Source organism: Erythrolamprus reginae, chromosome 7, assembly GCF_031021105.1.
Source record: "Erythrolamprus reginae isolate rEryReg1 chromosome 7, rEryReg1.hap1, whole genome shotgun sequence".
Classification (NCBI taxonomy): Eukaryota; Metazoa; Chordata; class Lepidosauria; order Squamata; family Dipsadidae; genus Erythrolamprus; species Erythrolamprus reginae.
In genome coordinates this window covers 33,002,932-33,028,751 of record NC_091956.1, presented here as the reverse complement: position 1 = coordinate 33,028,751, position 25,820 = coordinate 33,002,932, and the positions used below count along the sequence as shown (strand labels likewise).

Genomic DNA, 25,820 nt, shown 5'->3' with positions numbered 1-25,820 from the left:
TCAATCAATCAACAAAACAACATGGGCAAGGGGGAGGTGTTTTAGTTCCCCCATGCCTGACGGCAAAGGTGGGTCTTAAGGAGTTTACGAAAGGCAGGGAGGGTGGGGGCAATCCTAATCTCAGGGGGGAGCTTGTTCCAGAGGGTCGGGGCCCCCACAGAGAAGGCTCTTCCCCTGGGTCCCGCCAGACGACATTGTTTAGTCGACGGGACCCGGAGAAGGCCAACTCTGTGGGACCTAACCGGTCGCTGGGATTCGTGCGGCAGGAGGCGGTCCCGAAGATATTCTGGTCCGGTGCCATGAAGGGCTTTATAGGTCATAACCAACACTTTGAATTGTGACCGGAAACTGATCGGCAGCCAATGCAGACTGCGGAGTGTTGGAGTGATATGGGCATACTTGGAGAAGCCCATAATTGCTCTCGCAGCTGCATTCTGCACGATCTGAAGTTTCCGAACACTTTTCAAAGGTAGCCCTTTGAAAAGATAGACTTGTTCAGATCTTCCCAAACTCAATTTCATAGTTGTGCTATTAATATTTAAATCAGAAGATTGTTTTAGCAGTAGTTAGGAATAGTTACAATAATAGTTATGCTGACAATGGATTTAGCTGACTCATCTTGTTGCCATATCTGTGAGATATGTATTTACAGATTTTTTAAAAATTGCAGGTCTTTGCATAATTGTGGCAAAAAAAATATTTTTAGAAAATTTGATTCTGTTGAGTGTTAATCTTCCTCTACTAAAATAAATATAATAAAATTGATTCATTTTACTAAGGTGTGGATTTATCCTTTAAGGCAGTGGTTCTCAACCTGAGGGTCAGGACCCCTTTGGGGGTCGAATGACCATTTCACAGGGGTCGCCTAAGACCATAGGAAAAGAAAAATCCCCTGTTGTTAGGAACTAAAGCTTCTATTCTGGTACCTTGGAACATATTTTTACAATCCGACCAATCAGGCATTTACTCTGGGGGTGTCCCATTGACCTTCCAACTTAAAGCTGTGTTGCGAGAATGACGCTAGACTTATGGTTGGGGGTCACCACAACACGAGGAACTGTATTAAGGGGTCACATCATTAGAAAGGTTGAGAACCACTGCTTTAAGGTGAAATAATAATATCTTAGTGCTTTCAATTTTTTTGTAGTTATGTTAAACAAATAAATATTTGGCATTGGTCTTTGATGTGTATTAATTTTTATTAATGTTTTTCTTTGCTCATTGTGCTTATTTAGGTGATTTATATGGTGCTGTAGGTTCACCAGTCAGAATGACAAGGACAGTAATTGTTGGAAAACGTAAGGATTTTGTTCAGCGCATTCTTTATGTCCTTACATATTTTTTACGGTGCTCTGAGTTGCAAGAGAATCATCTCATCTGGAATGGGCAGCTTGACAAAGGAAAGCAAGCTGTGGATGGCAGGGAAATTTTAACAACTCTAGAAAAAGGAGAAGTTGAAGAATCTGATTATGTGGTTGTCACAGTTCAAAACGAACCTGCTCTTGTGCCTCCTGTCCTCCCTCGAAAGAATGGTGATGATGCTGCTGTTGTTGCTGCAGAACATGAATGCTGCTTTGAATCTGGCTGCTTCAAGGGCAAGCATGAGAGACTGAATGCTGAGGGCAAGTCTGAAGCATCCCCACGTTTTTCCAGAGTCAGTTCTCCGAAAGGATTTGCAGGAGAAATTAAGAAAGGGAAAACTTTAGTTAATTCAGAAACTGCATGTGGAAGGCATGGTATATTAGAGGATTTAACTGCAAGAATGAATGAGGACAAGCAACACAGTGTAACAGGGCAGATGTTTCAAAACTTGACAGCTGTTCCACATTCTAAGAAGATTGCCCAGGTGTGTTCTCAACTGAAAAAAGTTACCTTTCAGATTGGAAGCTCTACCTCACCAGAATCTGATTCTGAAACCCAAAGAATGGAAGTAAACAAAACTTTGGAGAAACACAGAAGTAAAACTAAGTCTCTATGTGTTCTATCAAGCCCATTACATACAACATCCAGGGACTCACAAGAGAAGTCTGACTTATGTCTTAAAACCTGCACTAGCCAGAAAGTTAGGGAAACAGAAATGCCAAGGGCACCTTGGCTGCTATCACTTCCACAATCTGTCATTCTTGATAGAGAAGTCAGAAGGGTAAACCTGGGAAAACTAGATCAAGTTTATAGTACAAGCTGTGAAAACTTTGAGAGAAATTATCTTGACTGTGATTCAGGAAGTTCTACTGATGTACAGAGGTCTGGCCAAACAGTTACTAAGAACACCCCCTGTGGGGAGGTTGAAAGCAAACTCCACTGTAGAATGGAGGAGAACATTCCTAGAAACGAAAGTTCTGATAGCGCTCTTGGGGACAGTGATGATGAAGGTTGCACGTACATTCCAGATGAGCAGTCAGTCACTGTTAACTGTAGACCTGAAGAATTTTTAGAAGTGGAACTTGCTTTGCCAAGGTAAAGAAAAAATAATAATACCCAGAACTTTTGAAGGTTGTTTTAGTTTTTGTTTCTTGCACTGTTTTGAGAGGCATTTGGTAGTGAGGTGTAACCTGTTTTTTAATCATCTCCACCTGATCCAACTGATTCTTAGCCAAAACAATGGAATCTTACGCTTAAATTTTAAGCTGCAGGAAGGTGCATTTACCTGAGTAATATAGTCACAGTTTTTAATATATACCCTGTTTCTCCCCAAATAAGACATCCCATAACCCAGCATTTCCCAACCGGTGTGCCGCGGCACATTAGTGTGCCGCGAGACATGGCCAGGTGTGCCACGAGAAGCTCAAGCTGGGCGGGGCGCTGCCGGCGCCCCTGCCTGAGTGTCGTCCTGTGGGTGGTCTTGGGCTTCACAGTCGCTTCCTGGTTCCCTCTCCTCCCACCGCCTGTGTCTCCCGCCGTCGCCTCCCACCAAGCCGTCGCCCGTTGCCGTGGGTTCCTCGAGTGGGAGCTGCCGCTTCCCTCCGTCCAGCTCAGCCACGCTGCCGTAGAAAGCACAGAGGTTATTGCCACCGCTTCTGCCTCCACTCAGGGAGCCACCGTGGTCACCGCGCCTTTTCCTCTCCCTCAGCTCAACCACGGTGGCTCCCTGAGTGGAGGCAGAGGCGGCGGCAATAACCTCTGCACTTTCTACGGCAGCGTGGCTGGGCTGCCTGGAAGGAAGCGGCAGCTCCGAGGAATTAGGCGCTGGCGGTAGACACAGGCGGAGGGAGGAGAGGGAACCAGGAAGCCACCGTAAAGCCCAAGACCAGCCACAGGATGACCTTCAGCCAGGGGCACCGGAACCGCGCGCAGCCATGGTGGGAGCAGCATGAGGTAGCAACGAGGCGCGAGGACAAGCAGGCAGCTTGGCGGAGGGGAAGCGCTGAGGGGCTCTCCTCCTTCCCCACCCCCGCGCTTCTCTCCCGCCCTGGCTTTCGCTTCGCCCCATGATTTCCCCGCAATTTCATCCAGGCCACCTCTTGCCTCCTTTTGAACTGCGGGGAAATCTGCGGGCAAAGCAAAAGCCAGGGCAGGAGAGAAGCGCGGGGGTGGGGAAGGAGGAGAGCCCCTCAGCGCTTCCCCTCCGCCAAGCTGCCTGCTTGTCCTCGCGCCTCGTTGCTACCTCCTGCCTTTTTCCAGGGGCCTTTGGAAGGCACCCAGGGAAGGGGGGGGATTGGGGGTGGCTGCAGCGGCTTCTCGTCCTCCTCATCCGGCTGCTAATGCCCGCCCGGCCCCTCTTGCAGTCCCTTCACGGAGCGCTTTTGTCCCAGGCTGTCAGCAAAAGGGCTGCAGGACAGGCGGGGCAGGCGTTCTTCTCACAGCTGAGGCAGAATTTGGAATGTCGGGTGTGTGTGCGTGCGGGCTCCGCATCCCCCTGCCACCCGGAACATTTAAAATAAGAAAAACCTTTGCCGGCCTCCGCAGAGAAGAAAGGAAGAGAGAGGAAGAGAGACAGAGCAAGAGAGACATAGCAAGAGAGGCAGAGAGAGAGAGAGAGAGAGCAAGAGAGACATAGCAAGAGAGGCAGAGAGAGAGAGAGAGACAGAGAAAGAGAAAGAGAGAGAAAGAGAGCTAGCAAGAGAGAGAGAAAGAGAGACAGAGAAAGAGAGACAGAGAGAGAGAGAAAGAGAGAAAGAAAGAGAGAGAATGAAAGAGAGATAGCAAGAGAGGCAGAGAGAGCAAGGGAGAGAGAAAGACATATAGGGAGGGAAGGAGGGAGAGAGAAAGAGAGCAAAAAAGAGAGGAAGAAAGAAAGAGGGATGGAGAGAGAGAAAGAAGGGAAGGAAGAGAGAGAAAGAGTGAGGGAGAAATAGAGCGAAATGGAGGAAGATTTTTTTTTGTCAAAACTTTTCTTTAACCCCCCCCCCCAGCCCCCCGTTCAGTGTTCCCCAGGATTTTGAAAATATGAATAATGTGCCGCGGCTCAAAAAAGGTTGGGAAACACTGCCCTAACCCAATCGGGCTTTTGAGTCCATAGCAATAAGGCCTACCGCTTATTTTAGGGTTCTGAAAAATATAAGATAGGGTCTTATTTTCAAGGAAACATGTTAATAACTTGAGGAGCTGTATGCTTATTGTTGTTACTTTTACATACATGCTATGCCATAATGTTATTTCCCTTCTGGAAAAAAAACATATCAAGTGCAAAAAAGAAGGAACAAATAGTAAGCCAAAGAGTTCAAAGGCATGAACAAAAATAAAAGCAAATTGCTAAGACTGTTTTATACCAATATAATTCGCTATATTCTGTATCTTTGCTTCCAGTAAGTCCTTATACAGATTAATTAGTACCTTGCCTTTTCTTTATTCAGTTATTCACTCTTTCCTCATGACACATTTAGTTTTCTTTAATATATGTATTCATATGCTCATTATATCTACAGTATATGTCCAAAAAGGACATGGTGCTCAGTGGGTAAGACGCTGAGTTTGCTGATGGGAAGGTCGGCAGTTCAGCAGTTCAAATTCCTAATGCCATGTAACAGGGTGAGCTCCCGTTAATTGTTCCACCTTCTGCCAACCTAGCAGTTCGAAAGCACATAAAAATGCAACTAGAAAAATAGACCCACACCGGGGAAAAATTAGAGGGGACATTGTAGACCAGCCTTCTTTGTCTGTGCCACATGCAGCATTTCCACATAATTGTAAGGCCAGTATTAGTCAGCTTAGTACATTTTGACTAGTAAGCTGTAGTATCGTATAACCAATGTTCAGTTTTATCCCAAGGACATTCATCATAATCAGCCCAAACTAATATGTCTAATCTGGAAAGGCTTTGCAAGCCAACATAATGATTCTCACATAAAACTACGATGGAATCTAAGTTATCCGTCCTTTGGATATCCGACACTCTGGATCATCCGACGTCTTGGCTGCTTGGGGGCGTGGCTGTAGGCCCCCAAGCATTGCAGCCACGATAGGGAAACAGTCCCCAAGAACGCCGAGAAGAACCGGGGCGGGGGAGGCGCAGGCTGCTGCCCCACTGAAACAGTTCGGGTGAGCCCGCTGTCCCAAACTTCCTTCCCCACTTCCTTCTTTAAAGTTCCAGTTGGGAGGTGGTGGGGATCTTTGTCCCTCTCTCAGCCCGTAGCGACGGTGGGGTGGGTGAGCGTACTGTAAAACAGGCAGCTTCAGAACCCAATCCTATAGTCTCCTCCCAGCTTCCTTGGAAGATGTCAGGGAGCTGAAGGGTTTAGAGGGGCTGCTTTACATTCTCCGACGGCGGTGGTGGCGTTCCCGGCTGGGCTGGGTCAGGCTGGGACTGGGATGGGTCCTCAGCAGCTGTCACTGCCGGGCTATAAAAACCCACGTCTACCCTTCCGCCCATTGGAGGCGGTGCGACTAAAGAGTCTTGAGAGGTCCTCTTTTTCCCCGGACCAGCCGACAAACGGGAGCAAGGGGTAGATGGAATGCTTTATCCCAGGACCTCCTACAGTATTTATTTTTCTCCTGCCTTCAAGTTTCAAGTTTCAAGTTTTATTGGATTTATATGCCACCCCTCTCCGAAAACTCGGGGCGGCTAACAACAATCATGAACAATATACAATAAAATCCAATACTAAAAGCAAATTAAAACCCCTTAATATATAAAAACCAAACATACATACAAACATACCATGTATACAGTTGTAACGGCCTAGGGGGAGAAAAAAAAGTCTTAATTCCCCCATGCCTGGCGGCAGAGGTGGGTTTTAAGTAGCTTACGAAAGGCAAGGAGGGTGGGGGCAATTCTAATCTCTGGGGGGAGTTGGTTCCAGAGGGCCAGGGCCGCCACAGAGAAGGCTCTTCTCCTGGGTCCTGCCAAGTGGCATTGTTTAGTTGACGGGACCCGGAGAAGACCCACTCTGTGGGACCTAACTGGCCGCTGGGATTCGTGCGGCAGAAGGCGGTCCCTGAGGTAATCTGGTCTGGTGCCATGAAGGGCTTTATAGGTCATAACCAATGCAGACTGCGGAGTGTTGGTGTGACATGGGCATATTTAGGGAAGCCCATGATTGCTCTTGCAGCTGCATTCTGCACAATCTGAAGTTTCCGAACACTTGACAATAGAGTCTGGATTATCCAACATTTTCAGGTATCCCATTATCAGCCCGCCCGTTTATGTCAGATAATTGAGACTCTACTGTATTAGGAAGTATATGTAGTTTACTGAAACACGCTTGGGATTACTTGTTTTGGTTATTAAAATAATATTTATTAATTAATTAAGTAATTTCATTTTTTTTTTAATTGTTACAGGTAGTCCTCAACTTATGATCACAATTAAGCTCAAAATTTTAGCCCCAAATTGAGACATTTGTTAAGTGAGTTTTGCCCCATTTTATGACTTTTCTTCCCATGGTTTTTAAGTGGATCATTGCAGCTGTTAAATTAGTAACATGGTTGTTAAATGAATTTGGCTTCCCCATTGACTTTGCTTGTTAGAAGATCACAAAAGGTGATCATGTGACCCCTGGACACAGCAACTGTCATAAATATGAATCAGTTACCAACCATCTGAATTTTGATAATGTGGGGATGCTGCAATGATCATAAAGCCCGGGACATTGTAGAGACGGAAGAGGTACACAGATAAAATCCAGACGGATCTCGACTCCAATTGGATAACAGAGTTGACTGACAACGAGTCAGTCGAGGTGACTGGGGCCCATCCTTGTCCATCTGTCTGGGAAGAGTTTGATCTGGTGACACCTGATGAAGTGGACAAGGCCATTGGAGCTGTTAGTTCCGCCACCTGCTTACTGGATCCGTGTCCCTCCTGGCTGGTTTTGGCCAGCAGGGAGGTGACATGGAGCTGGGTCCAGGAGATTGTCAACGCTTCCTTGGGGAGGGGGTCCTTTCTGGCTCCTTATAAGGAGGCACTTGTGTGCCCCCTCCTCAAGAGGTCTTTCCTGGACCCAGCCATTCTCAATAACTATTGTCCAGTCTCCAACCTTTCCTTTATGGGGAAGGTTGTTGAGAAGGTGGTGGCGCTCCAGCTCCAGTGGTCCTTGGAAGAAGCCGATTATCTAGGCCCTCAACAGTCGGGTTTCAGGCCCGGCTACAGCATGGAAACTGCTTTGGTCGCGTTGACGGATGATCTCTTGTGGGCCAGGGACAGGGGTTGATCCTCTGTCCTGGTGCTTCTTGACCTCTCAGCGGCTTTCGATACCATTGACCATGGTATCCTTCTGCGCCGGCTGGAGGGGTTGGGAGTGGGAAGCACTGTCCTTCAGTGGTTCTCCTCCTGCCTCTCTGGTTGGTCACAGTTGGTGTTAGTGGAGGGTCAGAGGTCGACCTCTAGTCTCTTCCTTGTGGGGTGTCTCGGGTCGGTCCTCTCCCCCCTGCTATTTAATATCTACATGAAACCGCTGGGTGAGATCATCCAAGGGCAGTACGCCGATGATACCCAGTTGTACATCTCCACTCCATGTCCAATCAACGAAGCAGTGATGTGCCGGTGCCTGGAGGCTGTTAGGGTCTGGATGGGTGTCAACAGACTCAAACTCAACCCTGATAAGACGGAGTGGCTGTGGGTTTTGCCTCCCAAGGACAATTCCATCTGTCCTTCCATTACCCTGGGGGGGGGGGATTATTGACCCCCTCAGAGAGGGTCCGCAACTTGGGCATCCTCCTCGATCCACAGCTTACATTAGAGAACCATATTTCAGCTGTGGCGAGGGGGGCGTTTGCCCAGGTTCACCTGGTGCACCAGTTGTGGTCCTATCTGGACCGGGAGTCACTGCTCTACAGTCACTCATGCCCTCATCACCTCAAGGTTCTACTACTGTAACGGTCTCTCCATGGGGCTACCTTTGAAGAGTGTTCGGAAACTACAGCTCGTGCAGAATGCAGCTGCGAGAGCAGTCATGGGCTTCCCTAGGTATGCCCATGTTAAACCAACACTCCGCAGTCTGCATTGGTTGCCGATCAGTTTCCGGTCACAATTCAAAGTGTTGGTTATGACCTATAAAGCCCTTCATGGCATCGGACCAGAATATCTCTGAGACCGCCTTCTGCCGCACAAATCCCAGCGACCCTCCTTGCCTTTTGCAAACACCTTAAAACCCACCTTTGTCATCAGGAATGGGGAAATTGATTCCCCTGGACCCTTGTTATTTTAGCATGGTTTGTGTGAAATGTATGATTGCTTTTTATATGAAGGGGTTTAAATTCTTTTTAAATATTGGATTTGTACTGTTTGTATTGTTGTGAGCCGCCCCCGAGTCTTCGGAGAGGGGCGGCATACAAATCTAATTAATAATAATAACAATAACAATAACAATAATAATAATAATAAAAAATGTGAAAAGTTGTCAAATGTAACTTTTTTCATTTTGAAACTTCAAATGGTCACTAAACGAACTGTGGTAAGTTGAGGACTACCTGCATACCATATGTAAGTTTTGCTGTTGAATGTAAATTGTCTAACCAAAATGAAATCCCAACAAGATAAGTCAGTTTATATGTTTGTTATATATATATATTTTTTTTGGGGGGGGGGGGGTCCCCACAACACCTTTTCTAAATATGTTTCAGGTAGATGTTTTTATATTACATTTTTAAATAATGTAATAATACATACATATAATGTAACATTTTATATTACATTTTTGCATTTTTTGTTAATGCTGTCAAATGATCCAGTTTAAAAAAATCACTATAAAAATGGAGATATGTTTCCTGGATTTATGGCCTATTTAATAGGCTATGAAGATAGATAGAGAAATTGTACTTTTACTATCTCAGAAACTGAAATATATTTGAAAATATGTAATTGTAATGGGATGCATTATGCATTGTGTGAAATTTGTCTAATTGTATTAAATATATCACTAGCTTTTTCTGAAAAGAAGATGGCAGAGGATGAACCTTTCAATTAGTTAGCAAGGGGCCATGTTCTTGCATGAAATATACAGATCTTTGAATTTACTTCTATGATCAAATCTAATTCTACAATCAAATTACTTACTATGATATATACACAAATTTACTGTTTATAATTATGATGATCCATGTAGGCGGGATCTGTCTGAACTTTGAAGTTATTGTTTGATTTTTGTAGACTTGTAGTATTCTATTAAATTGTGTTCAGTTTTCTGTGAGAAAGATTCAATAATATGTTATAGAAGTTTTCAGGCTAAAGAGTAACTGTCACAAGGATGGATTCTAACTTACCTCACTGCTGGTTTGGTACCTCCCACGCCACATGGCGTGCACATGTGAAGCATGCGCACACATGTGCAGTGCCATAAAAAGCCCCCCAAAAGCAAAAAACAAGATGGTGACGCATGCGCAGCTTCTGCACATACACAGAAGAAAAAAACCGGACACCTCCCAAATTTTTTTTTAAAAAAATGCAAAAAACAGGTGGCGGCCTCCGTGGACCGGCACTGACCAAACCGGTTCTGCTACATCACTATGACATCACCAGCGGGTTGCTATCAGTTCAGGCAAAAGAGCCCAAACCGGAAGGAACCTACCTCTGAACTGTTACATTTATATATTAGAATGAATGGTATTTTTTTCATCGTTCTTGAGCTGCAATCTTGAAAAACAAAGCAGATCATAATGCCATCCATTCAAATCATATTACAGTCTTGCCAATATAACTGCACATACTGATTATTTTTCGTAAGGCCCTGAGATATGTTCAGTAAACAGTAAATTCTTGATTTTCAGATTTTGCACAGTTAGCTCTCAAAGCATGATACATTTTGGAAGGTCACTTCTTGGGGGCTATTGTACCTCTTATATGCCTGATCTTGTGCTGCATGGAATAAGTTCTGATGAACAACTTAAGCAACACTTATCCACTGAGTTGAGTCACACCATAAATGTAAGTCTGTCCATTTCTATGCAAAGGTTTAATAGTAATGTTTTGATCATGAAGGTAAATCTTACTGATTTTGTTTCATTAGTAACATTCCATTGTAATTTTTGCTATTTGTAGATAGAAGAATAGTTACCGGTATATTCTGATTACATCATATTCTTTTAATTCACGAGCCCTTGGTTATTTTCTTGCAGTCATTTCATTATAATTGTAAATTTTATAATCATGAATCTTATAATTCGCTCTATGTAAGGCTTAAAGACCACACAGAAGCTGCAACAGTTTGGGATGCAGCAAGCATAGGCAATCATAACTGCCACGGAATGCTCATGTAATGCCTTCACTTTTTGAAGTGCTGGTTCAATTTGATTAATACAATTCAAGGTGCTGATTATTACCTTAAAATCCTTCATGGAGCAAACCTTGTTTTTTGAGGGGCTGCTGTATTCAGTAGTTCTTATCCATGCCATACCTTTTGACATACAGAGTTGTGATATATTGAACAGTCTATAAATTTCATGAATGAATACATAAAATATTTATCACATTATTCAATTAAATTATTCAACTACCTGATACAGAATAGTTCTGCAACTGACTTTTATCAATTCTGGTCAAAATCAAATGTTCCTCTCTGAGAAAGGAAGTATATTTTTAGGCTGGGAACAAACCTAGTGAAGTTGTTTGCCTTCAGGCCTTTCTTTGTGACCTTGCAAAAAGTATCTTCCTTATAACTGGCAACAAATAGTAAAAATGAACCTCCGATTCCAAAATTTAATTTGGAAGAGGAATTTTCCTAGATGTAGTATGTCTGCCTTGCCTTTCAGTCATATTAATTCATATTAATTAAGTCATATTAAGAGTTACATTGCAGAATGCATCTCTGAAGAAAATTCTATAGGAGAGTAAGTACACTGGTACCTCTACCTAAGAATGCCTCTACTTAAGAACTTTTCTAGATAAGAACCGGGTGTTCAAGATTTTTTTGCCTCTTCTTAAGAACCATTTTCTACTTAAGAACCCAAGCCTGGAAAATTTCCCAGGAAATTTGAGAGCGGCATGAAGGCCCAGCCAGTTTCCTGCCATCCCCCCGGGTTTCTCCCTCTGGCGCAGTATATGGGAGGCAGCCTCGTGCCGGGTGTGTGGGAGGCGTATGCTTCTCCTCACCGCCTCAGAGTCCCTCTTTTTTTTTTAAGCCTTAAAGTTTTGGATTTTTTTTATTCCCCTCATCTCACCTTCTTCCTTCGGCAGCGACTGTACTACTCCTCTTCTTCCTCCTGCTCCTCCTCCCACCCAAATTCCGAGCTTTTATTTCTTTCCTAATAGGTTTGCATGCATTATACATTGATTCCTATGGGAAAAATTACTTCTACTTAAGAACTTTTCTACTTGAGAACCTGGTCATGGACGAATTAAGTTCTTAAGTAGAGGTACCACTGTATTAAGAAAGCTGTTAGTCCTTGATTCTAAACTTCTTTTGGCCCAGAACAACCTTCTCTGTGCCTAAAAGTACATTGAACTGGATCAACTGAAGAAAGGCATCCCTGATTCCCTTTATAGTGCAAATCTGATTTTTAAAGTTTGCAGCTTACAGAATGACCAGTTTAGTCCAAAATTTACAGAGATTTAATCTAACTGAATCAGAATGTGAATTACTCGAAGTCAAAGTGTAATCTGGGTATTGGGGTTCCAACTGATGCCCTGATTTAATATTGTTGTGACTGTGGTAATGAAACTGGCTTCTTATCCCTCACTTTTCTAATTGGGACAGCTAGGGAAAAAATTCTTTTCATCTAGAAAGCTTTTAATTGTGCACCTTTCTAGTCTGTGCAGCTATATGTTCTGCAATTTATACCCTTTGTCCTGGTCCAGAAATCAGTACATATTGATACAGATTTTCAGCCCTGTGTAGTTAAATGGAGGGCCCCTGTTCATATCTGCATCTAATCTGTGCGCTGAAACAAGTAAACATTCTAGCACAAAATAACATCTGAAAAGATTTCTCTCTATATTATTAGGCAATAGAGGTTCATCATTGAATAAATTACTCTCAAGCTTATCACTTCATTTGGCTGTGAGCACATTCTTTCCATAAATGGTAGATGACAGCTGACTAATTAAATATATTTACAGGCTGCCAAATGTTTCTTCTATTATGCTAGATAAAATGCAGGTTTTATTCTTAAATTTGAATTCAAAATGGCTCTTAATGCAGGGCATTTTTTTAAAAAAATGGGAGCCATCCAGATTTTGACATAAGAGAGCAGCTACATAATTTTTTTTAACAAAATACATAAATAAAATGTCTTGCTTCACTTAGTTTTGTTATGTGTATTTTACAGCATCCTGTCCTAGATGAATCCATAGCAGAAGCTGTTTACATTATAGCAGATACTGATAAATGGACAGTTCAGGTGGCTACTAGCCAGAAAAAAATGACTGACAATATAAAACTGGGCAAAGATGTTCTCGTCTCCAGCCTAGTATCATCTTTATTGCACTCCATTTTACAACTTTACAAACTTAATCTTTCTGCTGACTTTGTAAGTACTCATTTACAAGCATGTGTGTACAATAAATACAGATAAAGAGCAAAGACAAGATGTGATCCAGGCTTTTGAACTGCATGTATTTCTACATTGATTGACTTAGATGAGGCACTGTGGTGACTAATGCTTTCTTTTCCTACATGTTAACTACGTTAATCTAAAAGTTCACCTTGGCAATTGTGAAGAACTGATAACTGGTCTTCAGGAAGTTTTATGACTGTAGTCCTGTTTTTTTAAATTTGGCCAGTGGTAGCCACATCTTTTATATCATATGAACTACCAGATAAAAGGAAAATAGTTTCACCCACTTACGTTGTCTCAAATTTATTCATCCATCCATCCATAATCAATAATGATGTGACTCTGGGCAGCATAAAGCATAAAAAACCCAAATAGAACAAAAAAGAAAAAAAAACTCACTATGTAACAATAAGCCATTTCAGTATATAATGATAAAATGGTGACAGACACATAACAACCAAAATGAGGAACTCTCATCCAATTGCCCCTGAATGCTTGGAGGAAGAGCTAGTTCTTGAATGACTTGCCTACAGGCTAGAAATATTGTTGGTCTGTTATATATGTTGTGTATATATTTGTGGGGCCTAGGGGGAGAACAGGGGAGATCATTCCAGAGAATGGGGCAATTACTGAAAAAGCTTACCCTCCTAGATCCTATAAGATGACAAGATTGAAAAGAAGGAACCTTCACATATTGGGGAATGTGTGTGGACATATTTGTAGAAGGCTTAGGCAGCGCTTGATTAATCTTGGCTTCATTCCTCTAAATCAGGGCTGTCAAACTAGCAGCCCACAGGCCGGATCCATCACCTGCAGGCCATGCTCACCCAGTTCCATAAAGGGGGAAAGCAATGTGACATCACGGGTTTGACACCCGTGCTCTTAATCAATGACATACAGAACTTTAGTTTGGCCTCAACAAAGTGTGCACAATTTATCTATTATATTTGATTTTATCTCTCTTGGTTTCTCCTTCCACTTACAGTGTGTAATGCATCTTGAGGATCGCTTACAGGAAATGTACCATAAAAGCACAATGCTATCTAAATATTTGCGAGGACAAACAAGAGTTCACGTGAAAGAACTTGGAGTGGTATTGGGGTGAGTGCTGCTAAAGTTAAAACCTAAGACTGTTGTTTTTACTCATCTTTCACTCAATATTCAAGATGCATGGTTTTTATCTTGTGCCAGGTTTTCTGTGAAAGGTGTATTATAGTCTGTATGTGTGTTGCTTTGACCATCTGTAAATCAAACTAAGCTGTTATATTAAATGAAATTTATAGTCTTCCTTTACTTTCTGAACAAAATGAAATTTTAAAAGGTAGATGCTCTCAAGAACTCTCGCATATGTAGAGTACTCTGTCAATATTGAATTGAGGAAGGAGTTGCCTGTGAATTGCCAACAAGTCCACGGCAGAATAGGTGATGTTCAGCTCTGAAGACGCCAGCCACAATTGTACTTGTAATAGTACTTTCCCTATTTTGAACCAATCGGTTATTCCATGTCTGGTTCTAACTTGCTTCTTGACCCAACTACACATTTCTCAGGGGATAGGTAAGGTGGTCTGGTACTCCCATCTCTAAGAACCTGCTACAATTTGTTGTGATCTACACAATCAAATGTTTTAGCATAATCCATGAAAGCCAGAAGTAGATGTTTTTCTGGAACTCACTTATTTTCTCCATAATCCAATGAATGTTGGCAATTTGATCTCTAGTTCGTCTGCCTCTGAAATCTAGATAGTCCTTCTAATAGTTTTTTGTTCACATATTGCAGAAACTTATCTTGTAGGATTTTTACCTTGTTAGCATGTGAAATGAATATAACTACAATAATTTGAACATTCTTTGTCATTGCCAGAACCCTGCTTTGGCAACGGAGTGTAAACTGACCTTTTCTAATCCTGTGGCAATTTCCAAATTTACTGGTATACAGTATTGAGTGTAGCAATGCATTATCTGTTAAAATTTTAAATCGCTGAGCTGAAATACCACCACCTCCGCTAGTTTTGTTGTTAGTAACACTTCCTTACGCCCACTTGAATTCACACTCATGGATGTCTTGCTCAAGGTCAAGGATCATATTATGACAGGATAATAAGATCGTTATCACGTATTTATATTGTGTTCCTTGGTCATTGTTTATTATTTTACTTCTGTTTACACATTTTTTTCATTTTTGTAAAGCAACTTAGAACAGCCCCATTAAGAGATAGGTAGCAAATAAATTTAATTAATAAATAAATACTGTACTTACAAACCTGATGCAACCACTTCTGCAAGTTAAAAGGTTGCATAATAAGATTAGGGAAATGAAGCATGACATTTGGAATATTTTCTTCCTTAAAATAACTCTGCTGTGGGTTATATGACCAAGAGGAAACTGGAAGAGTGACTCATATTTATTTATTTATTTATTTATTTATTTATTTATTTATTCATTCATTCATTCATTCATTCATTCATTCATTCATTCATTCATTCATTTATTTATTTATTTATTTATGGGATATTGAATCTCCCACTTTCTAAACCAATATTTTTGACTTAGATTGAAGCAATTGCTGGGGGGGGGTGTCCCACCTATAGCTTGTAGCTGGATTCAGTCTTTGAACTTGATCTTTATTTTGATGGTTTCTCCTTCCATTTTTCCTATTTTAAAGTAAAAATAAATTTATTTTATTTATAAGTAATTACTTAATTATATAAAATAATGACATTAAAACCCATTCTTTTATCTCAGCTGCGAAAACTGGCTTAATTTGTATACATTGTTAAATTTATTTGCTGCCTATCTTGCCAAGGAGCTACTCTGTATCATTTTCAACAATAAAAAGGAAGAAATGAAAAGAGTGTAAAGAAAACAGAAGTAAAATAACAGAACAATAAAATGAACAATGAAAAAAAATTAAAGCAAACAATGTGTGCAAATCCATCAGGAAAGAAATAAAAGCTCAGAATTTGAGTGGGAGGAGGAGGAGGAAGAAGAGGAGGAAGACAGTCACTGCCGAAAGAAGAAGGTGATGTGAGGAGAATAAAAAAAAATCCAAATCTGAACTTCATTTCTGCAGCCCACCCACAAGAGGTCCTTCTGCCCACAGAAGAGAGTTACCTTCCCTCATTTAGCAGACACCTCTTTCTCCACCTCCTTTAATGACTCATGCAGTAATTCAATGACTATAGCTGAGAAAAATGGGATTGCAGCCATTTGGCAAAGCAGTTATGTGGGTGTCTCGTGACTGCTTTGTTCAATGACCAAAAATTTGGTTCCAATTATGGTCATAAGTTGAGGACTATTTGTACTATCCATAATAACCTGTTAGAATTCCCACAAAGGTCCAGTTTGTTAGGCTAATTGTTATTGCTATTTTTTATAAGATTCTTTTATTTTTCTCCACCATGAAATAAAACAATATTTAGTTATAAACACAATAACAATGCTTAAAATCAATCATATACAAACTTTTCTTTTCTCATTGCTCACTCAATGGAGAGTCTTATCTCTCCCCGTGTAAATTTTTCTGTTAATTTTATACATTATTAGCAATTCTTAAAATTCTAAATTAAAAATTTTCCCTCACCATCTTACTACAAAAGGTTACAACAATGTAAAAAATAATAAAATCTCTTTTATCTAAATTTAATCTAGCTAATTAAAAATTCTCTCTATATATTTATCTTTAGTAAAAGAAACTATTCATAATATATCACCTACATCGTAAAATAAAGTTCTATATGTTTACGTCTAAACAATAAGTAAGTTTTGTGTTATATCATTATATAGTGCTACCACCATTTCTCATCTTTGCCATCTGGTTTGCAAAGCTTGAATCAAATTCTCTTGTTTCAATTTTTCCAAAATTAACCAATTACTAATATATACATAATGTATCTCTTAATCTTCTATCCAATCATAAAACTTCCCCCAAATTTTATAATTTATAATTATAATTTGTTATTGCAATTTTAAAGGCATTTTCAAAAGAAAAAGTTTTTCTTCTGTGAGTGTTTTTTTACACCATCTCCCATTTATGTCTTTAATTTTTTCTTGGATCATTTAAACATTTCACTTTTAAGTTAAAATTATTTAAAATAAATTTTCTCCCCTCTTCAAATCTAAAAAAAAAATGCATTCATCGTGTGTCTTTGATTTTTACTGCTGTTTGGAATATTTTTCTTAGGTTATAAAGTAATTAAGTTTAAAGACTTTTGCCAATTAAAAGTCAATTAATTTAATTGCCAATCAATTAAGGCTGCACAGCACTTGTAAACCCCTCAACTCCAAGCTGCTCAACTTGCTATTGACCACAAGTAGCTAAACTCCTGTAGTCTCCTCACCCGGAGGAGCTCTTTCAGAGCATAAATAGGTGATTCCAATAATCTCTCCATTCTCTGAAGAGATTTTCTTCATAATTCCACTACAATGCTGTTCCCACTTATGGAGCTCCCCGTCCCCCATATGGATGTTTAATTTGCCATTCATCCTAACTTGGAAGCCCAATATGTACTTGGCCTTTAAATAGTGTCCCAGATGGCCGCCATCACCACTACCACTATAAAAAAATGATTGGTGCCAATATAAATTCTTCATTCATGACAGACGCATTTTCCAAAACATATAATCTTCAACATTAAGCAAATAAAATAGATATAAAATAGATCATAAAAGTATAGCATGTGTAAAAATATGTAATATAAATAGAATTAAAACTAAATGACACTTGCCCACTATTGGGCCACATCAGCAGTATTTTCTCTCATCAACGTGAAGTCTTCCTCCCATACATTAATCTAAACTTGATTTATTTTTAATTTAGTTAAAAGTGCAATAAGTTAATTGAGCACAATTATTGTGATCACTGTCTGTGAGTTTAATTCCCAAGCACATTAAAAACACTTTGGCAACAGAAGCATAAACAAAATTGGTGGCTTGGGAGTGGGGTGCAAGATTTCTGTTCCTGGTTTAAAGGGTCAATATGATTTCTATTTTTCCTCAAAATGATCTTGAAAAGCCTTAGAACAGTGGTCCCGAAACCTTTCCGACTCCTCAGGCTGGCAGTGGCAGAAGGGGAATGGGAGGGTTTTGCATGCCTGCCACTTGCATAGCCCAGTTCCCAATGGTTTGTGGACCTGGGGTTGGGGACCTCTGCCTCAGAATATTTAAATGTAAATATCTTCTTCATTATTTATAGTCCTAGATTTATAAAAAAAAAAGTGAATGTAATTTTTAAAAGAAAAGACACACATAATATTAAATAAGGTGAATACATATAGAATGAAAGACTTATTTTTAAAATATGATGTTACTCAGTTCCAATTCAATGGAATGCTTAAATAATTTTATGTATCTTAAATATTAACACTTTTTCATTTTCATTTCTAGGATTGAATCCAATGACTTGCCACTACTGGCTGCTATAGCAAGTACTCATTCACCATATGTAGCTCAAATACTCCTTTAAACTACAGATAAACTCTATTCTCTCAAAGATTTGAAAGTGAATAATAGACACAAAAGAAGAGAGTTTGTGACAGCAGTTCATTCCATCTCATTTGGTTTCCAGCCTTTTATGTGGATATTTATGAGTGGATTTTTAGTTTACGTGATATAAAATATATTCAGGGTTTTTATATTGTTTATGCATCATTGTATTTTAATGAATGAATAAAAGGATTAAACTTTAATGATGGATACATTGTTTATGTATAATACCTGACTAATTGTATAAAAAATACAGTTTCCTTTTTTTGAATTTGTCATATTTTTCTGAATTTCTTCAATAAGGGGTTCTAAGCAAATAGTTTGAACGTATACTTTCCTTTGTCTATTTAAACGAGACAATAAGACAATATATCTGCACGGAACTGCCTCTCTTCAGAAGGGTTCAGAATTCAACAACTTGATTAGCTGGCTAGTTATGGGCAAAGAAAGACAAAGGTTTTATTAAAAAAAGAAGGCAGGAAATTTATCAGTAGATAAAAGTGGGGGAAGGCCTCATCTTGAATTCTAATTTCTGGGTCATATGAAAAAGTAGATGAAATGTGGAAAATTGAAAGTTTAGCAACAATATACGGTAGTTATAAATCTGCATAAACTCTGGATACTTTATTTGAATGATAATTATATAATTGCCCTGATAACTCTAGCTAAACTCTAGCCAAACTGTATAAACAGGATTCACCTGTAAAGTAAATGATTGAAATGTTCAGAAGAAATTCCAGAGTGGTTATGTGGGAAGAGAGGTAAATATAATAACAATCACTCAGTGATTAATTAGGATAACTACAGATATATGAAAAATTCTACAGAACATTTTATACTAGCTTTCCTGTGTCTTCCACTGTCCTGAATCTAGAGCAGAGCTATGCTGGCTGAAGAATTCTGGGAGTTGAAGTCCACAAGTCTTAAAGTTGCCAAGTTTTGGATTCCCTGATCTAGAAGAGACCAGACATGTGATATCCATCCCTAATTGTCCAAAGTAATACATGCATCTCTATGCTTGTACATCATTGTTTTGTCATATAGGTTTTACTTAGCTTGGGGATATGAACCCTGTAGCCTTTCCATTGTTATATTCCCTAGCTACCCTATCAACATTGCCCCTAGTGAAGGATGCTGAAAATTGTAATTCAGCTATATAGGAACCATTATCTTCCTATTCCTGTTTTAAGGCATAGCGTTCAGTATAAAAGTTGTAAAGTTTATGCAGTACTTTGAATTATCATTACTTTATGATAATTATCAGTTAGAAGGGAGTCTTTGAAGGCTCCCAAATGGTTCAGTGATGAGATTATTTTATTCTTATTCTTCTAATAACATTTATGTATTGGACTGGACAATACTACACGAAGGTATAAAATGCTGACAACATAAGTAGTGCTGGTAATTCTTGATGCAAAGTTTGTCCATGCAATGACTTAATATTTCCTTGTTTTTCCTTTTTTATTGTTCAGTTTATCAAAGCTTTCATTACAACATTTAATTCTTTGAGATTTTAACATTCCTAATTTATAGCATCTAGACATGTATCCTTAGCATTATTCCCGACATGTTGTTATACCTGCTGTAATCCACCATTTATTTCTAAATTGAGGCTCCATTATGAAAAGTAACATACTAAGGCTAGTTTTTATATTTCGTTACATACCTTTTCAGGATATGCATTCTATTTGCATTCATGGTACATTAATCCAGATATAAGATAATATTATCTAATAATATATTAATACATAATAGATTAATAGAACTCTTTTTTTAAGTATTGATAGCTTCCATCATATTTATATATGAAAAATAAACTAGATTAGAATTGTGTTTTTAAGTAAAATAAACTTTAAACCTTAAATAATACTACAGTGGTCCCTTGACTTTCGCAGGGGATATGTTCCAAGACCGCCCGTGAAAGTCAAATTTCCATGAAGTAGAGATGCTCCCTTCCTTCATCCCTCTCCCTCCTACATTTCTGGTTTTACTTACCCCCAAAACCTGCAGGGGCAACAGAGCGGCAAGCTGGGGACTTTGCTGCACTCGCTGCCAGCATCTGCCCGATGCTCAGGGGCAGGGCAGGAGAAGGGGAAGCTCAAGGCAAGAGGGATCCAGGCCAGGACTCGAAGCCGGTATTGCAGGCCGATCAGTTGGGAGGTCGGACACTACAACTAGGGGAGAAGAAGCGGCGGCGGGCAGCAGTAAGGCTCAGCTTCAAGTGGAGCATACCAAGGCGCCGAGAATTAAAGGGGAGGCATCAGGAGGCTGGGGCAGAAGCGGAGCTTTTATTTAAAACCCTGCTGTTCTGTTCGGGTCGTATGTGACCCGAAGCCAAGTTTGAGTCCCTGTAAAAAATTTTCCCTGCATATCTGAAACTTGAAATTTCATGACTTTTCATCATTTCAGGGATTCTCTCTATGAGAATTTTTTTTGGGGGGGTGGGGGGTTTCTTTCTTGCTGAAAAAACCCCCTCCCTAATCTTATGTTCCCGGGTCACCCTGACCCGGACCGAAAACTCTTCATTTGAAGTGCTTATGTTTGGTCAATTTGAAAACTTTTTTCACTTGGAAAGTAGTCTGAACATTTCTGCACACAATGATATGAAAATTGAAATGAAAAAAGTAATTCTTATTGGTTTATTTTGCTGATATAATGCATGCTGTGTGCCATTATTGTCACTTTTTATACATATTTGGCTAGAAATATTTGGAATATCCTTTTGAAAATCAACCACATTGTAGCCAGAGAACTAATTTTATGAAAGAAATCCATTTTAGTAAAAAAAAGTATGTAAGTTTGAAATTAACAGCATAATTTTTATATAAATTGAAATAATTGAACACGGGGGGAGGCATACTTTTATGTGCAAAATAAACCAATATGCATCAATTTTTCCAGTTCAATTTTCATATCATTATGTTCAGAAATGTTCAAGCTACAAATCCCACACCAACTTTAGTAAAATAGAATGCATTTTGCTAGCAAAACTATCCATAAAGTGAAGCCTATTTCACAGAAACGGGGGGGGGCATGCATTATATCAGCAAAATAAACCAATAAAATTTCCTCTTTTCATTTCAATTTTCATATCATTGTGTGCAGAAATGTTCAAGCTACCAATCCCACACCAACTTTAGTAAAATAGAATGCATTTTGCAAGCAAAACTATCCATAAATTGAAAACAATGTCACAAAAATGGGGGAGAGGCACATTTATGTGCAAAATAAACCAATAAGGATTAATTTTTTCAGTTCAATTTTCATTCCATTGTGTGCAGAAATGTTCAAACTTGTTTCCAGGTGAAAAAGGTTTTCAAATTGACCAAACATAACCACTTCAAATGAAGGGTTTTCGGTCCGGGTCGTATGTGACCCGGGAACAGAAGATTAGGGAGTTTTTTCGAACAGAACAGCAGGGTTTTTAAAGAAGCAGTATGGCTGTGAGGGGGAGGAGGAGAGTTAAAACACACAGTATTGTATATTGGGCGGCTGCAGGAAAACCTATTTTGTTCAAAAAAAACACAGAATATTTTTTTTATTAATATTCTTTGAAAACCCGTGGTACAGCCTTTCCGTGAAAGTCAGACTCGTGAAAGTCAAGGGACCACAGTACCTCAGAACTGAATAAATTGCTACTAAGGTGAATCTCAAATTTCTGTTTTTGTTGAAGAATTGTGCTCAAGCATTTGCAAGACAGAAGATGCTGTATATATTTGATTATTCATGGACTATTTTTATTAGCATGCTTAATTGTTTTATTATAGGTTTAAACAGATAAATGTGCAGGAGAAAAATTGAAATTGACATAATAGAAAGATTCTCAAGTTTTTAAATGGTATAACAATTTCATACAAATAAATAAATAAATAAATAAATAAAGGGCCATATATTTTCAGATATCCATAGGTTATATTTTCCAATATGAAGCATGAATGTTTTTTTAAGAATGGAAGCAGAAAGAAATAATGCTAGCTTATTTTAAAAATGTGGATAGTAATTTGTAATACATGTATTCCTTGACTTACTACCACAACTGAGCCCAAAATTTCTGTTGCTAGGTGAGGCAATTGTTCAGTGACTTTTGCCCCATTTTAGCAGTAGCACTTACACTTATATATTGCTTTACAGTGTTATATAGTCCTCTCTAAGCAGTTTACAGAGTCAGCCTATTGCCCACAACAATCTGGGTCCTCATTTTACTGACCTCAGAAGGATGAAAGGCTGTCAACCTTGAGCTGGTAAGAATTGAACTGCTGGCAGCCAGCCTGCAATACTGCATTCTAACCACTGCGCCATCATGCCTCCTTTTTTTTTACAACCTTTCTAAACAAGTCAAGCAAATCACTGCAGTTACTAATCTACTAACATGGTTGTTAAGTGAATCTGGCTTCCCCATTGATGCTGCAGGGGTCATAAGTGTGAAAAACAGTCATAGGTCACTTTTATAGGTCATAAGTTGCCCATTGTAGCTTTGAACAGTCACTAAATGAATTGTAAGTCGAGGACTGCCTGTATAAAATATATCTATTTAAATCTTTTTGTATGTTGATGGTCTAATATTTAAAGACTTGCCATATTCTGGGAATCTCATCTGAAAAGAGTTGCTCTGGAAATGGTAATTGCTGAAGAGGAGTGGACTTTCAAATGCCAGCATAAACAGCTCTTTCTCCAAGTACAACCAATTCTTTCACAAACTGGGTCAATAAACTGGGATTACTTGAGTTAAGCAATATGTTACACAGAGTTCTATAAGATATCTCCAAAGAAAGCATGCAACTACTACATGTAAGTATGGATACTAGTGTCAAACGTTAGAAGCTTACTTTAGTTATAAACGGGCAATTATCATGTGTCAAGGGAGGAATTAGTGCAATAACTTATATTGTAATAAACTAATACTAAAATAACCGTTTTTCTATTCTGTTCCATTATCAGACTGACAGGATAATTTTGTACCTGCTTCTAACAGAGGGGTGTATGGAATAAATCCTTCATTTTCTATAGTTTTATAATTTATGGCAGCCAAGCTGCAGTGTTAGCAAATTAAGAAGTGTTACCTTAAGACTGTACATATTCAATAGGTTTGTAAGTCTTCACTACTTGATTTCAGTTTCTATCTTGTATCTCCTCAGTGGTCAGAAGACAAATTGTAAAGTGCAGGTGCAAACTGATCACAGAAGTGCAGAAAATCAGAAATGGGCCATTAAACTGCAGACAAGATTTGAGCTGAGCAATAGTATTAGCTGCTTGACCTTTTATAAATTGAAAGTGTATTTTAATGGTTTTTTTTCTTCTATCAAAAAGATATTAAATTGGTTTGTCAAAAGATTGTCACATTGGCATGCTAGTCCTGCATAAGCAGGGAGAATATTTGATGACCACTTTCAACCTAATAGCCACTTGTCTGAAATGGTATAGGGTGTCGTGCTTTAGACCTCCAAGGTTCCTTCCAGCTCTATGCTGATGATTGAACTCCCAAAGGCAGTCTGAAATAAGAAATATTAGGAATAGTACCGGTAGATGTTGTATGAATGTTCTTAAGCATTGAAAAATGAATAAATAATGGTAGGCAGCTATTTGTGCTCATTTATTATAATTTTTGCTTATAAGAATGCAAAGACTAGCTAGCTCTTTTATCAGTTATGTCTGTATTACCTGTATGTACTGCATTTTAAAATAACTTTTTATAGATATTTCATGGGGAGCATGTTGATGCCCACTAAATCAATTTGGAAAGAAGAAAATGCACTGAATTATAATGGCTTACACATTAAAATCTAATTCTTTATGGGATTTTTTTAAAAAAAATAGTTTAATAGAATTCTTCATTGGCAAAGTGATTGGACACACAAGGAATTTGGTTTCGGTGTACAAAGCAGTGTACATAAATCTATAAATCGTAATATAAAATCATGATCATAGTCCTAAAATACATCCATAAATCATTAAAATACAACACTTAATAATAATTATAGGATACTAAATAATCAATATAAATAATGCTAGGAAATTAAGTATAAATTGTAAAGATACAAACAATGTTATAGTCAAGAGTAGAAAAGGAGATAGGTAATAGGAAAGATGAGAAGAATAGTAATGCAGGCCTTATTAAATAGTTTGTTGTGGGAATTAGTTGTTCAGCAGAGTGATGACATGGAGTGGGGGCAATTAAATGCAACAATGCCTCAGTTTGATTTGCAATGAATACGCTTTAATAGACCTCAGTTTATTAATATGTTTTTTCTTTAAATATCTCCATTTAACATGTAAATCCTGAAAAAATCACAAAGACCTTCTTGGCCAGTGAATGATCAACAGGTAAAAGTAAGAATTTGTATTATTACTGCATCTATGAAAGAAACTTCCTAAATGGAAGGAAGATATGCAAGGGGGCGTTGTTGCATGGGGGGGGGGGGGGGGGGGGGGGAGAGCCACAGCTAAACAGATTGACCAAAAGAGTTAAAAAGCTTTGACCCTACTTGGAGGAGGACATAAGATTAGCTTAATGACATATTAGCGATCTGTATCCTGGCAAACTCCTTGTTAAATGACATGCATCTGTTTCTTGTTGAGCCCCCTAAGCTGCTGCTGCTGAGATGTTTTGAAGAAGTGCAGATAGTGAAATGCATATAACCAGCAATTTAGCAAGGTCAAATCTTAGAAACAAATTGGATTTCTTAGATCCAGTGTTACAACAATATGCCAAAAGTCTATATGATATGGGTATACTACTGGTAGATTCTGACAAAAACACTTCCTTAACTGAGACTAAATGCCAAAGAAAAAAAGGATTTAATATATTAAGATATGCTTCAGGATTTGGAGCACTTAATCTAAGTCTTCAGAATAATTACTATCCATATTTTTAAAGTTCACATTTTTTTAAAAAAAACGATGTTTTAGGTTAATTGTACAGCTTTAGGTTCAAAATTGAAGATTACAATTTCTGCTACCTATTATATAAGTTTGAAATTTGTGATAAATTATTTAAAAAAAAATTGAATTTGTTTTTCTACACTAAATAAATTGTATGGGATAATTTAGATCTTAGAATTGATTTAGAAATAGCTGTATGAAAGATTTGGATAGATACTAGGAGTTTTTCCTTTGATTAGGGATTGGATAATAATGATGAGTTCTAATTATTTTCAGTCTTAAAACAAATATTGTTTATTATCCCCTACTCACCTGTATTTACAATTACGTTTATATATATAATGATTTTGATTTGGGCTGGGATATTTCCATCGTTAGAGACACTTGCATCAGAGTGATTTTGATGTAAAGTCTGGATAGAATAAAGAACTGAAAACCAGCATTTTATTCAAATAATGGAAAAATATTGTAATCTGAATATCAAAATCTAACTAGATTTCAGTGTTTATACAGCAAAAAATATTTCAGATATATTACCCTGGCATGGGTCCATCCCACTGGGATTGGGCTGTCCCACCCATGCTAGCAGAGG

The 25,820-nt window shown here is 38.8% G+C and overlaps 1 protein-coding gene across 3 annotated transcripts in view; it reads left to right on the top strand.

The window, feature by feature from the left end:
* Positions 1-18,620, top strand: part of FNIP2 (folliculin interacting protein 2) — a 77,253-nt gene extending 58,633 nt beyond the window's left edge. For all 3 annotated transcript variants that reach the window (XM_070757289.1, XM_070757290.1, XM_070757291.1), the window contains 5 exons: positions 1,236-2,457; positions 10,144-10,300; positions 12,640-12,840; positions 13,853-13,968; positions 18,251-18,620. In XM_070757289.1, coding sequence (XP_070613390.1) covers positions 1,236-2,457; positions 10,144-10,300; positions 12,640-12,840; positions 13,853-13,968; positions 18,251-18,329 — 1,775 coding nt within the window. In that variant the 3' untranslated portion in view covers positions 18,330-18,620. The remainder of the gene's footprint in view (positions 1-1,235; positions 2,458-10,143; positions 10,301-12,639; positions 12,841-13,852; positions 13,969-18,250) is intronic.
* The last annotated feature ends 7,200 nt before the right edge of the window (positions 18,621-25,820 follow it).